Below are 11,614 nucleotides of genomic sequence, written 5' to 3' on the forward strand. Positions count from 1 at the left end.
ACAGCTTGTTGCCATCGGTGGGCTTCAGATGGACATCTCTTGCGGGAGACTGCAAATGTGGTAAAAGCTAGGATGATACTTAACAAATCAGTGCAGTAGTGAGACACAGCAGAACAAGAACAGGATATTAGCAGCTCTTTCTGAGTCGGAAGTGCCAGTCACTTAACATAATCTAATGTGATTTTTAAGGATTTTTATTATTATCATTTGTTGCTTTGGTGGACTGGAAGCTTTCCGCCACTGTCTTCCTGACAGTTTCCACGCAAGAGGTCTTGTTACTTTAGCACAATGAGACCTTGTCCCGAGATGACACTTTGAACTACAAGTTTTTTGCTTTGTCTTACTAGATGTTAAGCCTTGATCCGTAAGATTTAATATGTAGGATATTGGGGTAGCATCTTCTGGCCTCAGATGTTGTGGGTGCAAGTCAATGAGAGGTGCTCCTTACATTTATAACCTTTATGGCGCACCTCCTGAAGCAATACAAATTTTTAATGATGGAAAGAGGTACATGCTGTTTCTGTATAATTGATTTTAATTCTGTCCCCCCTGTCGGAAAAAAAAAACTTTTTAGTGTATGCTTTGCTAAAGCGATGCAGCTCTTAAGAAATTAGTGATTCGTTTTATTTCATTGCGCTAAAATGGGAATTTAAAGGTGTGCTTCATAAACCAAAATAATTTCCTTTTCTAAAAGGCGTAACACATGCTGAGAGCATGTGTAGTCGGAACAGTCTCAATGTACGGAGCGAAATGCCCCGTCGGAGCAGCTTACTGTGGGTTACCCTTGGTACTGGCTATGAGAAGCCGCTTTCGGTGGCAGCTGAAGTGCAGTGAATTGCAATGACGGCACTGCTGCTGTCTAAACTCACTATTCTCTTTGCAAATTAAAAGCAGATTTTTCATGGCTTATGGTTGTTCCTTTATGCCTTAGTTTCAGTGGGTTTTGAAGGGAAGAAAGCAGTTTTTATGCTAGAACTTAGAAAATAGAAAAGCAAGGCAAAAAACCAAAGTTGTTTGCGCATATCTAAGAAATGTTCCTCGATTTCACAACGTGTCAGTAAACTGCTGAGGGATAGCGTTGAATTTTAATGTTGTGCTGTCCATGCATTTGTTAACATAACCAGAAATAGCTAAGAGACTTGAATAATGTCTAGCAATTGTAACTTCATGTATTCTAAATTCATGCAAACCCGGCTTTATTTTTTTCCCCTTAATTTTGTATTGACAGCGATTAGAGCTTTTAGCAGCCTTTTCTTTATAAACAAGAAATTTTGTGCTTGGGTTTCAGAATCTGTCACTCCAGATCGTTTCCGCAAATGTTACTTATGCCCAGTATTTCCAAATGTTCTTGAAATACAACTACCTCCACTCTGTCAAAACAACTTTATCTTGCTGCCACTGAAGGGGTTGGGTTTTATTCTAAATATTTATTTTGGTTTTAGTTTATAAATGCAAAGAAAAAGGTGGTAGTAGCTTGAAACTGAGACATAATTACTCCTCTGCTTTCTGTCAGGCACTGTCTTGCTGTGGTTGATAGAGGAAAGCTTCTGTGGACCAGATTTTTATGGATCTGGGGTCAAGCCTGGAAATGCCTGTTGGAGACTTGTTATTCCCTTGGAAATAACTGCCCGGCTGCCGTGTGCAGTGAGTCGGGAATAACGGTGTCTCCTGTCAGTGCTCCCACGTGCCTTGACCTTGCTGTGTACCTGTTTTAAAACCAGAGATTACTTGCCTTTAAAACCAGATAATTGTCTCCGAGTAGGTCACTCTGATTTTAAAAGCTTATGAGTGGGGTTTTTTCTGCTTTCTGTTGTTTTCAAATGTAGCTGGTCAATCACTAGGCCTGCTCTCATCAGAGGGATGGCTTTCACGTCCTCCATGAGCAATGAGGAGATCTCCCATGAACATATCACGGTAGAGGCAGCAGATAGCGGCCGGGGAAGCTGGACTTCATGCTCAAGTAGTTCTCATGACAACTTCCAGAATATCCCAAACCAGAAGAGCTGGGATCTCCTCAATTCTTACCGTCACACCCAGCTGGACGGACCTATAGCTGAAGTCGATCCCACAAACTGTTACTCTGAGGAGGCTTATTTGTATTCTGAAGCCTTTTCCAAAACCAACAGGCAGTCGAAAGCCAGCGTGGAGCTCGATCAGTCTCGGCAGAGCTGGGCCTCCTCCAGCTCGCTGTCAGACACCTACGAAACAAACTATGGGACAATTAAGCGGCGGGGGCTGGAGAGCTCTGCAGTAGAGCAGACGGAGGTTTTGGACTCTAAACCAGGCGCTGATACAACTTACAAAACTGTTACTTCGAGTACAGAAAAAGGCCTGATAGGTAAGCCAAGCCAACAGCTTATGGAAGCTTCTACATCTGTTTTTCATTTTGATAACAAGTTGTTAAGAAATGACATCAGCAGGTCTGGGGGCTGGCTGGCATGTTAAATTCGGTGTTACATGTGGTTTTAATCAGAACGCTACACAGACACTGTGTTTTCAAGCCACGTTCTTTTGCATTAGGAAAATTGAAATAATAGACCAGCACACTTCCCAATCACTGTATGGGTCTGCAAGAGAACTGTCTTCATGAAAATGTCAGGCAGTTCCTCTCGGTAGTGTGACCTTTTATTTTTTTGGACAATTTTGAAAACACTCTTCACTGTCGACATTCCTCTGGCAAGGAGCAACAAGCACGGCTTCTTGAAATCCATATAATACAGACTTTCCATGAACCCGAGAGGGAAGAGCATGACTGCTGAGTAGTTCAGAGCTCTCCCACCTCTCTGGAGCTGGGGCACCTTTCATCCACAGGGCTTTGGTCTCTGGAAGCTCAAGGGCAAAGCAGATTCCCTTCCTATCTTTGCTGTGTTAAACTGCCATTTATTTGGTTATACAGCTGCAGGTTGGCTACGTATGAAAGGAGAAAAACTTATAAAATGTCTTTTCAAAGATGCATAGTTCTACTGAGCAAGATGTTCTTTCCCTGTCCTAGTGAGTTTAGCAGCCAAAACTAAAGGGACTGGTTCGGAACAAGATAAAACATGGAGTGCAAAGCTTTCTAGACTGTAAGTCAAGGGTGCAGCTGAAATGCAATTTAATTACCGACTAGATTGCTAGAGGCGTTTATGTTATCAAAGGTAATTGCCTGAATAAACATCGCACGTAGGGTGGAGGTCTTGGATTGCGTTCTTGCTCCTTGGCTTTGTGGAAGAAAGGCGGCACGGTGGAGCCTGGCAGAGAACTTGCTCACAGCTCACCCCTGTGCCTGTGCCCTGCCCTTGTAGCCTTTCAAAGCTGCTCATGAGCCTCTGAGCTGTTTTAGGAGATGGTGTGTTAGCTATTCAGTACACGCTATCTTTGCTCACAGCTCTTCCCCTTCTTTTTAATTCTGTTTGCATACTGCACCGTATAGCTTGCCTCCTTTGTGCGGTCGTAGCGCACTTTTAAGAAACAGCAGCGTACTTCAGTAGAGCATGCGTATGTCTGCTTAAGCAAAGCTCTGATACAGGTGGATGTAATTGCTGGTTTGCAAATGCAAATCTGTTAACTACTCACCATCATACAATGTGACAAAGATATTTTCACTTTATTTCACGATTTGCTTATTCTCTGCAAAAAGCTTGTTGCCAGAATCTGTGATGACTGCGTGAGTTCAGAATATTGTAAACAAACCAAGAATCTTCAGTTTGTTTGCCTAATGAGTGCCGGTGTTGAATAGTTGTCCAAAGGGATTGGCGCAAGCTTTCTTGCCTGAAACCTTTAAAACGGAGCTGGAAAGGCACTGCCCACATGCTAATGGCAGAATGCGGTCTTGGCAGAATCCATAAATGCGATGGTTTCGTAACTTCATGCACATCTCTACCCTCTGCAATACTGAACGTTTCTTGCTGCAACCTTTGCTTTACCAACAGAGGTGTGGAAGGGTGATGTGCCATTGCTGTACATCCAAAGGGAAAAGCTTTTCCATTGCTTTTACATATAGTAGACATGAAAATTTATATTGTTGCCTTTTAGTTGTGCTTCCCTTAACCACAGTGAGGAATTTCACTGTGTTTTCTTTACAAAGTGAATCTTGGAGTCATCAGCTACTTGGGAAGGAGGGTTCCTTGTGAAAGGGTTTTGTAACCTCCTGAGACTGTGGGTGGGTGACAGAAATTACGGACACTTAGTGCTGTGGCCAATAAATGCTCTTAGAATGTTTTATTTTGATAGACAAAATTTGTAAAACATTATGAATTGGAACATTACAAAAGGCCACACTATCCCTACTTTTGTTGTTACGGTAGGCTAGATGTTAGCTCTAGGAAGCCTGAAGCTTTCTCCTTCAACGGAGAATATGCCCATCCTCATCAGTCCTCCTGCAAAAGCCACGAAGACCGAAGCTGGGAGGTGTGCTCGGAGGATCCAGCCCTTCCCCATCCCTGCGGGGAGAAGAAAGCCTCCTCCGCTTCCCCTGCTTTCTCATAGGGGCCCAGTTCAATGCTAGTTAAATGAAAATGATTCCTGTAAATCAGCAGTATAAATCTCTGCCTGTACCCATGTGTGTCTGCTAAACCCCAGACTATGTGAATTCAGTTTTTTTTTATTTTCCTGTAAGCCCAAGTGTGAACCAAGGCCATAAGGTATGAACCAGCTCTTGTTCCTGACACCCACACCCAGAATCTCACAAGTCCACAATAAGAAATACTCCTTTATTTTCACCCTTTCACATTCTTGTGAGATGAGAAAATATTACAGTTGCTGAAATAAGTGAAACTGTAATGAGCATGCACTGTTTAAAATGTATCCACAAGAAGAATGCAAATTCATTCAACTAATAGATTTTGAAAATTACCCTAGCTTTGAAACTCTGCTGTTGCAACATGTACGTGGAAAACGCCCAATTTAACATGCACATGAGCCCCAGACCTGGAGGTGGGTGGGAGGGGAGGGAACTTAAAAGAAATTAAGCTTTGGTTTGAGAGCCTGCGTGACCTGAACTGGCGATGAACGGGGAAGGAAACTATGGACACGATAAGCCAGTGTTTACTATTAGAAAATCCAAAATAATGAATGCAGGCTCTACGTGTATATTGCTTCGTAGGATCAGTTTCATGTGATACTAGGGGTTTTTTTCTTCCAATAGCATAGCTGATTGGATGGTTAATGTCTTATTACACACGAATTGCTACAGCGGTATTTTATTATAATGAATTTCTGGTAAGCCACTGATGGGTGACAAAGTGAATGTTGTTGAAGTCAACCAACAGCTCTTGCTATCAGTCTCTAGCACGCTGTGCAAAGTAACTTTGGGCCCGTTGCCTTAATTTCTGTTTCGATTTGCCAGCCTGTAACAGCGAGCAGGAGCAGACTCAGCCGGCGGCGTTGCCGTGCTGGCTCTCCATCCGTACCGCGGAGCTCCTCAGCGTCCCACGGTGGAGCCGTGCCGCAGGAGCCGGGCTATAACGGGCGCTGCAATTGCAAGCTGAACGTAGGGAAGGTTGTAGGGAAGGGTATAGTCCTGTTTCCGCTCGATTGGCATCTTGCCTAATGAGTTCACGGGTTCTGTTGCTACTCTGACTTCTTAAAATAAGTAGAAAACATAAATGAAAGCATAAGTATCTGCTGCTGTCGTTATAACCAGTGTTTCTGCATTTGCATTTTGTTATCAGTTTCTGTTTTGCCATTGTAACATTTCATGATTTTTTAACGTTTTGTTTCCTTTGTTTTCTTCTTTAACATTTCCATTGCTTATTTCTTGTGCCAGTGTACTGTGTCACCTCACCTAAGAAGGACGATAGGTATAGGGAGCCACCGCCCACCCCTCCGGGATATATGGGGATTTCTTTAGCGGACATAAAAGAAGGATCGCCCCACCACCCACACCTAAAACCTCCAGACTATAGTGTGGCAGTGCAGAGGTCAAAGATGCTGCACAGTGACCTCTCTAGACTTTCATCAGCTTCTCTCGGTAGTGAACCGGTGGCCTGTATTTCATCGAAGATGCCTCAGTGGCATAGTCGGCAGCCGTCCAACCCCAAACTAGCAGATATGACTGACGCAGATAGTGAAGAGGATGGTAGGTGCAACACCTGGCTCGGTAGATGTTAAGTGAACTGCTGTGTGAATCTGGTCTGTGCAGTGTTTACTTCACAACGATGTTCTGGGCTTTCTCTTGGTCATTCTTGGAGATTAAAACTTGATTAATCTCTGAATATACAAATATGTTTGTTTGGCTGTATACACATGCATATACGTATGCATGTATATACACTTTAAAAAAAAAAAAAGAATGCCTTCCCTTTAGAAGAAGCATGTTGACATGGAACAGACTTTAAATTGTATATAAATAAATATATATATAAATATATATATATGAGATCTCCCAAAGCACAACTGAGACACTTAAGAGCATGTAGATACTATTGTTTTTTCTTTAAAATCTGCCCCCTCTCAGTGGTGATGATGACTTTAAGGGGCGCTGTCAGGCTCTAAATTACACGCAGGCAAAACTCCAGCCTCTCTGGGTTTATTAACTGACGTCCTGCTGTTTTAGGATGGCATCAGGACGGTGACCTAAAACGAGTATTTTGAATTTGGATTTGGTGGGGTGTTGTAGAACTCTTAACTCGTTTCACATTTGTTATTCTCATGTGCCTGGCATTAAGGTGCCTTATCCCTCACCAGAGATTTCTGGAGACTGGGTTTGAAATCATTGAACAAAATAACAGTGAATTTCTGTTCTTCTGAAAAGTGCATTAAATAAAACCTGACTTCTCGGCCCAACTTGGCCTGACAGTGTCTCTTCTAGTTAAATTCTTCATGATCTTGTTTGAAGCAACAGCCGATGCTGCCGAGCATGGCATGTTTCGGGTGACCGAAACGCAAGAGATTTTTCTGAAAAAGACTGCTCTTATATTGTGTCAAAACTAACTGCAAGTTAGGGGAATTTCTACTTAATTGTTTATCTGCTGATTTGCTTTCAATACCTGTGCACTGATGTGATCTCTCTGTACCCTTTGCTAGTGAACTCATTTTTTTTTAATGAGAATGTTGTGGTCGTTTCCTTCAATTTCAGTCTGGCTTAAAATGAGCGTGGATTTAGATTAAAACAATTTCTGATGCAAAATGATGCTATCTTGGCCCTTGAAAATATGTAAACAGTATTTAACATATATATTAGTACTGCAATTCAAACTTACGGTAAAACGTGAAGTTGCCCAGCATTAATTCAGTTGTGATAATAAATGCTTTTGATGTAAAAATAAGGAAGTAATTGCTTCAAACATTTTAATCTGAATTTTTCTAAACTAAATTTAACCATACACTTTTAGATACACCTATTTTACTATTTTTAAAGTGCCTGGTTAATTTTATTTGGGATGCAACGCTCACTGCATGTTGGAAAGTAATTTACTGGCTTTTCTCCCAAATCGGTAGCTTTTGGGATATTGGGAGCTGCATGCTAATAATTTTTGGAGGATCTGGGATTTTCTGTTTTGCGATACATCTTTATTGTGTAATATAATGCCTCAGACTACTTGAGGATTTGTTAAACGGTGGTACGGAACGTTGTGGTCAATCGTTAAGACAGTGAAAACATCACGACGTAGTAGTGAAGTCTTCACAGAACCACTATAACCAAGTAACTGGGTACTGTTCTGTACCCTCTGCATCCAAGGCAGGGGACTGATGCAATTATTTACTCTTTTTTTTGTTTGTTTGGCTTTTGTTTTGCAGAAGATGAACAAGTATCAGCAGTCTAACCATTGGGCTATTTATGTAAACCACTTGGCAACACAAGGGATGTGGGGAGAAGGACCACATGATTCTGTTAGCGAACGCTAACAACTTGCTGCTACTGACCTCAAACGTTGAGTTTGCCTCTGTCACGGACGAGATGGAACGGGTTGGATCACGTCTCTCTACCTTACTTCAGTCTGCCACCGCCTAAGCAAGCTATTTCTGCCTGCGAAATAGAAAACCGTTTTCAAGGAGCGTACTAACTGCCTGGATACCGCCGCTGGTATCCGGAGATGGACCAGGCTTCGTGCATTTGGGAGGACCAGTTGTCACCACCACTTGGAACTCGGAAGCATTCTTCTGTATGATACCATATAATCCTTTGGTAGTTTCCATCGGTGTTATTTTCTACATGACCATTACAAGTCTAAGAGTGTTATTTTATGAACTTTAAAAAAAAAAAAAGAATATATCAAAACGTCAGCGAAAGCGAAGGACATTGCTGAAGTATCTGAAAATAATTTATTAATTTAAATTGTTTTTAATGGAAATTTCCATTATTTGTGTTGGGAGTGCTCTGGTTGGCTAATATAAATGTTTAGTCAATGTGATAGTAAATTAGCTACACGTAAGCTGTTGTGCTCTCAAAATAAATACAGAAAACTAGAAACGGGACGCTATCAGGTGCAGAAATGCATGGGGTTTAGAGTGGTCTTAGATTAAACATTAACGGAGCACAAAGCCCTGCAGAGCGGCGTGCGTCGGGCGGGCAGCCCTGCCGTCTGCCGCTCCCCTCCTACACCAACACAGCAAAAACCCTCTGCCCTTGAAGTATTTTTGGAATTTTTTTAGCTGCCAGCCAACTAAGGCGATAGTTGGTGCTCTCCTCCCCTGGTAAGTAATCGTTTGAAATGTGGAAGCTGTAGCTCACAGGGAGCTGTTAGGGCAGTTTGAAGCTTTCCCAAAAGAGCTTTAACCAGGTTTTGCCCTGCAGAGTTCAGCATGCAAAGCGTGTTGCTAGAAACCAAAACTAAACCGTGTGTTGTGGGTCTTAAGATCATCCCACGCGTTCTGGCCTTCTACCAGAGTTGCACAGGATTTAGGTGCAAAGGTTATCGGTTAAAAAAAAAAAAAATTATAAATCACCTTCATTTCACAGTAAAGTTTGTGGAACTGATTATTAAATGACAAAATGCTTGTATGAGAGTATAATGCATTTTATGCTGGGTTACAAAACCCTCTTGTGTTCATCTGGAAAATCCAAATGATCTCAAACCATTTTGTTTTAAATCCGAGGTAAAAATCCTGGTGTTGTTGATGTCAATGACAGTTTTGACTTACAGCCAGCCAGTATTGACACGTGGTCCTCTCGTTTGACTATGGTCAAATAAATCGCTTGTTTGATTTTGCTTAGCCAGCCAGAGCGCAGAGGGGTAAAACTGGAAATACCTGCAGTTTCTTTCTTTCTTTCTTCTAGCACATGATGCCCCATTCTAGTGTTAAAATCGGACAGGAATGTGTGAATATGTATTTAAACATTTAATTGTAAATCTTTGTTGTGATGTTTACAGCCTAAGCTAGAAAGATGTTTGTCATTTTTACAGTGCCTCAAAAATGATTTCTATATCCATAGTTGTGAAGAGCTTTAAGGGTTTTTATTTTTTTTCCTGTATGTGTGCAGGGGGTGCAAGGTGAATGCAACATTTTCTGAAAATGACACAAAAGTACCAAAACCAGCCCAAAGCCTTTGATGTGCTTTCCCCATAGCAGCTTGGGACCGATGCTACCGAGTGAATGGCTCCGACCCAGCCTGCGTCCGCATTCGTAGCGGCGCCAGGTTCAAAATTACCGTGTGGCTGGAACTTACCCCTGTTGAATTGGAATTTGAAAGACGTAAGTGAGCCGCGATGCTGAGGAGGGGATGCCTAATTCATTACTAATTGGTTGGCTCTGTGAATTTTTGGCACAGGTATCCGAGGAGCAAATGCTTGAAAAAATATAATAAAAATCAGTTGAGGTGTATCATAATAAATGCATTTTGCTTTTTTGAGGCCTTAATGAACATAATGAACCTGCACAGGCCTTAAGGAATAAAGATTAATGGAAGCGTCAAAGCAGTGCAGGGCAGAGCGATTGTTTTCAGCACGTCTAATGTTGATAAATTGTAATGTTCAATTGATATTTTTGTGGGATACAAATCCAAGTCCTAGCGCTCCCGCCGTCAACAGCAGTTGCTTGTTAACTTCTGCGTGGAGTGCGCAACAGGCTTCGCGTTCCGTCAGAAAACCGTCTGTGTTGTGCCAGGTAAATGAAATCGTACCCGTCCCGTGCCCTCGGGCGTTGAGCTGTAGCGTTTCAGCCTGGTGAACAAAAGTATAAGGGGTGAGGGGTTGTTACTGAAGTGGCTTCCTTTTTTCCCCAAAAAGCCGATAGCGCTGGCTTTGAGGATACGGTAAAGCTGCTCGGGGGAGCGGGGCTGGGGTCTCCTCCGGCAGCCGAAAGAGCAGTTGAATAAATCGCCCGTTGAAACGTGGTGTTTGCACATCAACAGCATCCGTCTGTTCTGCGGGGCTTTTCAGGACACTGAAAAGTTTTTAAAGTGAGGGAAAGTCTTGCTTAATCATATTTTCCTAATACCCAATACAGCTGGTGTAAATAAATCGTGCATAAACTCTGGACAAATGAGCTACTACTACTGCTTCTCCTGCCTCGCACGGTGTGGCTTGCCTCTGCTGGTCCTTGCTGGGATTTTTGTTTGTTCGTTTTTAAATCACCCGATCACATTGATCGGGGCCGATAGCCAAATGTAGTGTGTCTGGTATGGATTTGAAGAGACGCTATCCCTTTTTTCAGTAATTCAGATGGAAGTGAGATGGTTGGTTAGTACCTGTTGCACACCGCTTCATGGGAGCGATGTCTTCTGGATCAGAGATTCCTGACTTGGTACCTCCACCGGGTCCCTCCGACCCGGGCTCTGCTTTCGATGAACAGTTAAAACGCCTCGTGTCACCTTCTTCCACTGCCGTGCCTCCGTTTGCTCACCTTCTGCTGTTTGTTTGCTCTTGACTGGCGGGTGAAAGATCCGTTTCAGCTATTTGTGGTTTAACCGTACAGTATTTCGTTACGCTTTGTAAATCTTAAAACTTCCAAGTAATTCCCGAAAAAGCAGTGCTGTCCTGTAAACTTTAATTGGCCTCTCCAGCTGCAGAAAGGGGAAAATGAGATCGCTGAGGCTCCGACTACTGGTTTCATCTCCCAAATACGCCGAGCGGTGGAAAGGCAGGGTCTGCGGGTATTCGCCGCACGCGTTTTTGCCGCGTGCACGTGCGGGAAGGGGGGGATGCTTGCTAGCACCGGGCGACGCGCTGCTTCCCTGCCCGGCTCGCTTCGCCTTCGCTCGCATAAGGAGTTCCACAGCGGCGAGCGATGCTTCACGGCGAGCTGGTCCGAGCGCACTGCTCGGGATGGGGTGCACGGTGTGCCTGCGCCCCGCCTGCACCCTGCCTGCGCCAGGGGTGTCCCCGTTCCCCGCGGGCTGGACCTGGCTGCGCAGCCGCTCGCAGGAGGAGCCTGCGTGGCATCGGCGCTGCTGCAAAACCTCTCTCGTCATCTCCCAGCTCATTCCATCGCAGGCAACAGCGGAAATGCGAACCTGCCGTTTAAGTTTTTATAAACCATTAGAATTAGATTTTTTTTTTTTTTAAAAGGATAAACTCACCACTGCCTTCGCACAAACCAGAAGAAAAAAGGGATACTCTCTCTTTAGAAAAGCTTTACACATTATATTTTAGAACGCTTGTATAGAGGGTAATCTACCTTGAATTTCCCAACCCAGCTTTTGCTTATGTTGTGCTTTTTATTGTTTTATCTTTATTTTTGATATACCTGGAAT

General features: G+C 43.2%; 1 protein-coding gene across 4 annotated transcripts in view; it reads left to right on the forward strand.

Annotated features, from left to right (window-relative positions):
* RAPGEF6 (Rap guanine nucleotide exchange factor 6) overlaps positions 1-11,063 on the forward strand; it is a 137,475-nt gene extending 126,412 nt beyond the window's left edge. For 3 of the 4 annotated variants that reach the window (XM_075715304.1, XM_075715301.1, XM_075715303.1), the window contains 3 exons: positions 1,827-2,338; positions 5,747-6,058; positions 7,720-11,063. In XM_075715304.1, the coding sequence (XP_075571419.1) occupies positions 1,827-2,338; positions 5,747-6,058; positions 7,720-7,745 (850 nt within the window). In that variant the 3' untranslated portion in view covers positions 7,746-11,063. The remainder of the gene's footprint in view (positions 1-1,826; positions 2,339-5,746; positions 6,059-7,719) is intronic. The other variant, XM_075715305.1, reaches the window with a different exon arrangement.
* The last annotated feature ends 551 nt before the right edge of the window (positions 11,064-11,614 follow it).

This window comes from Pelecanus crispus, chromosome 8 (assembly GCF_030463565.1).
Source record: "Pelecanus crispus isolate bPelCri1 chromosome 8, bPelCri1.pri, whole genome shotgun sequence".
NCBI classification, from domain to species: Eukaryota; Metazoa; Chordata; class Aves; order Pelecaniformes; family Pelecanidae; genus Pelecanus; species Pelecanus crispus.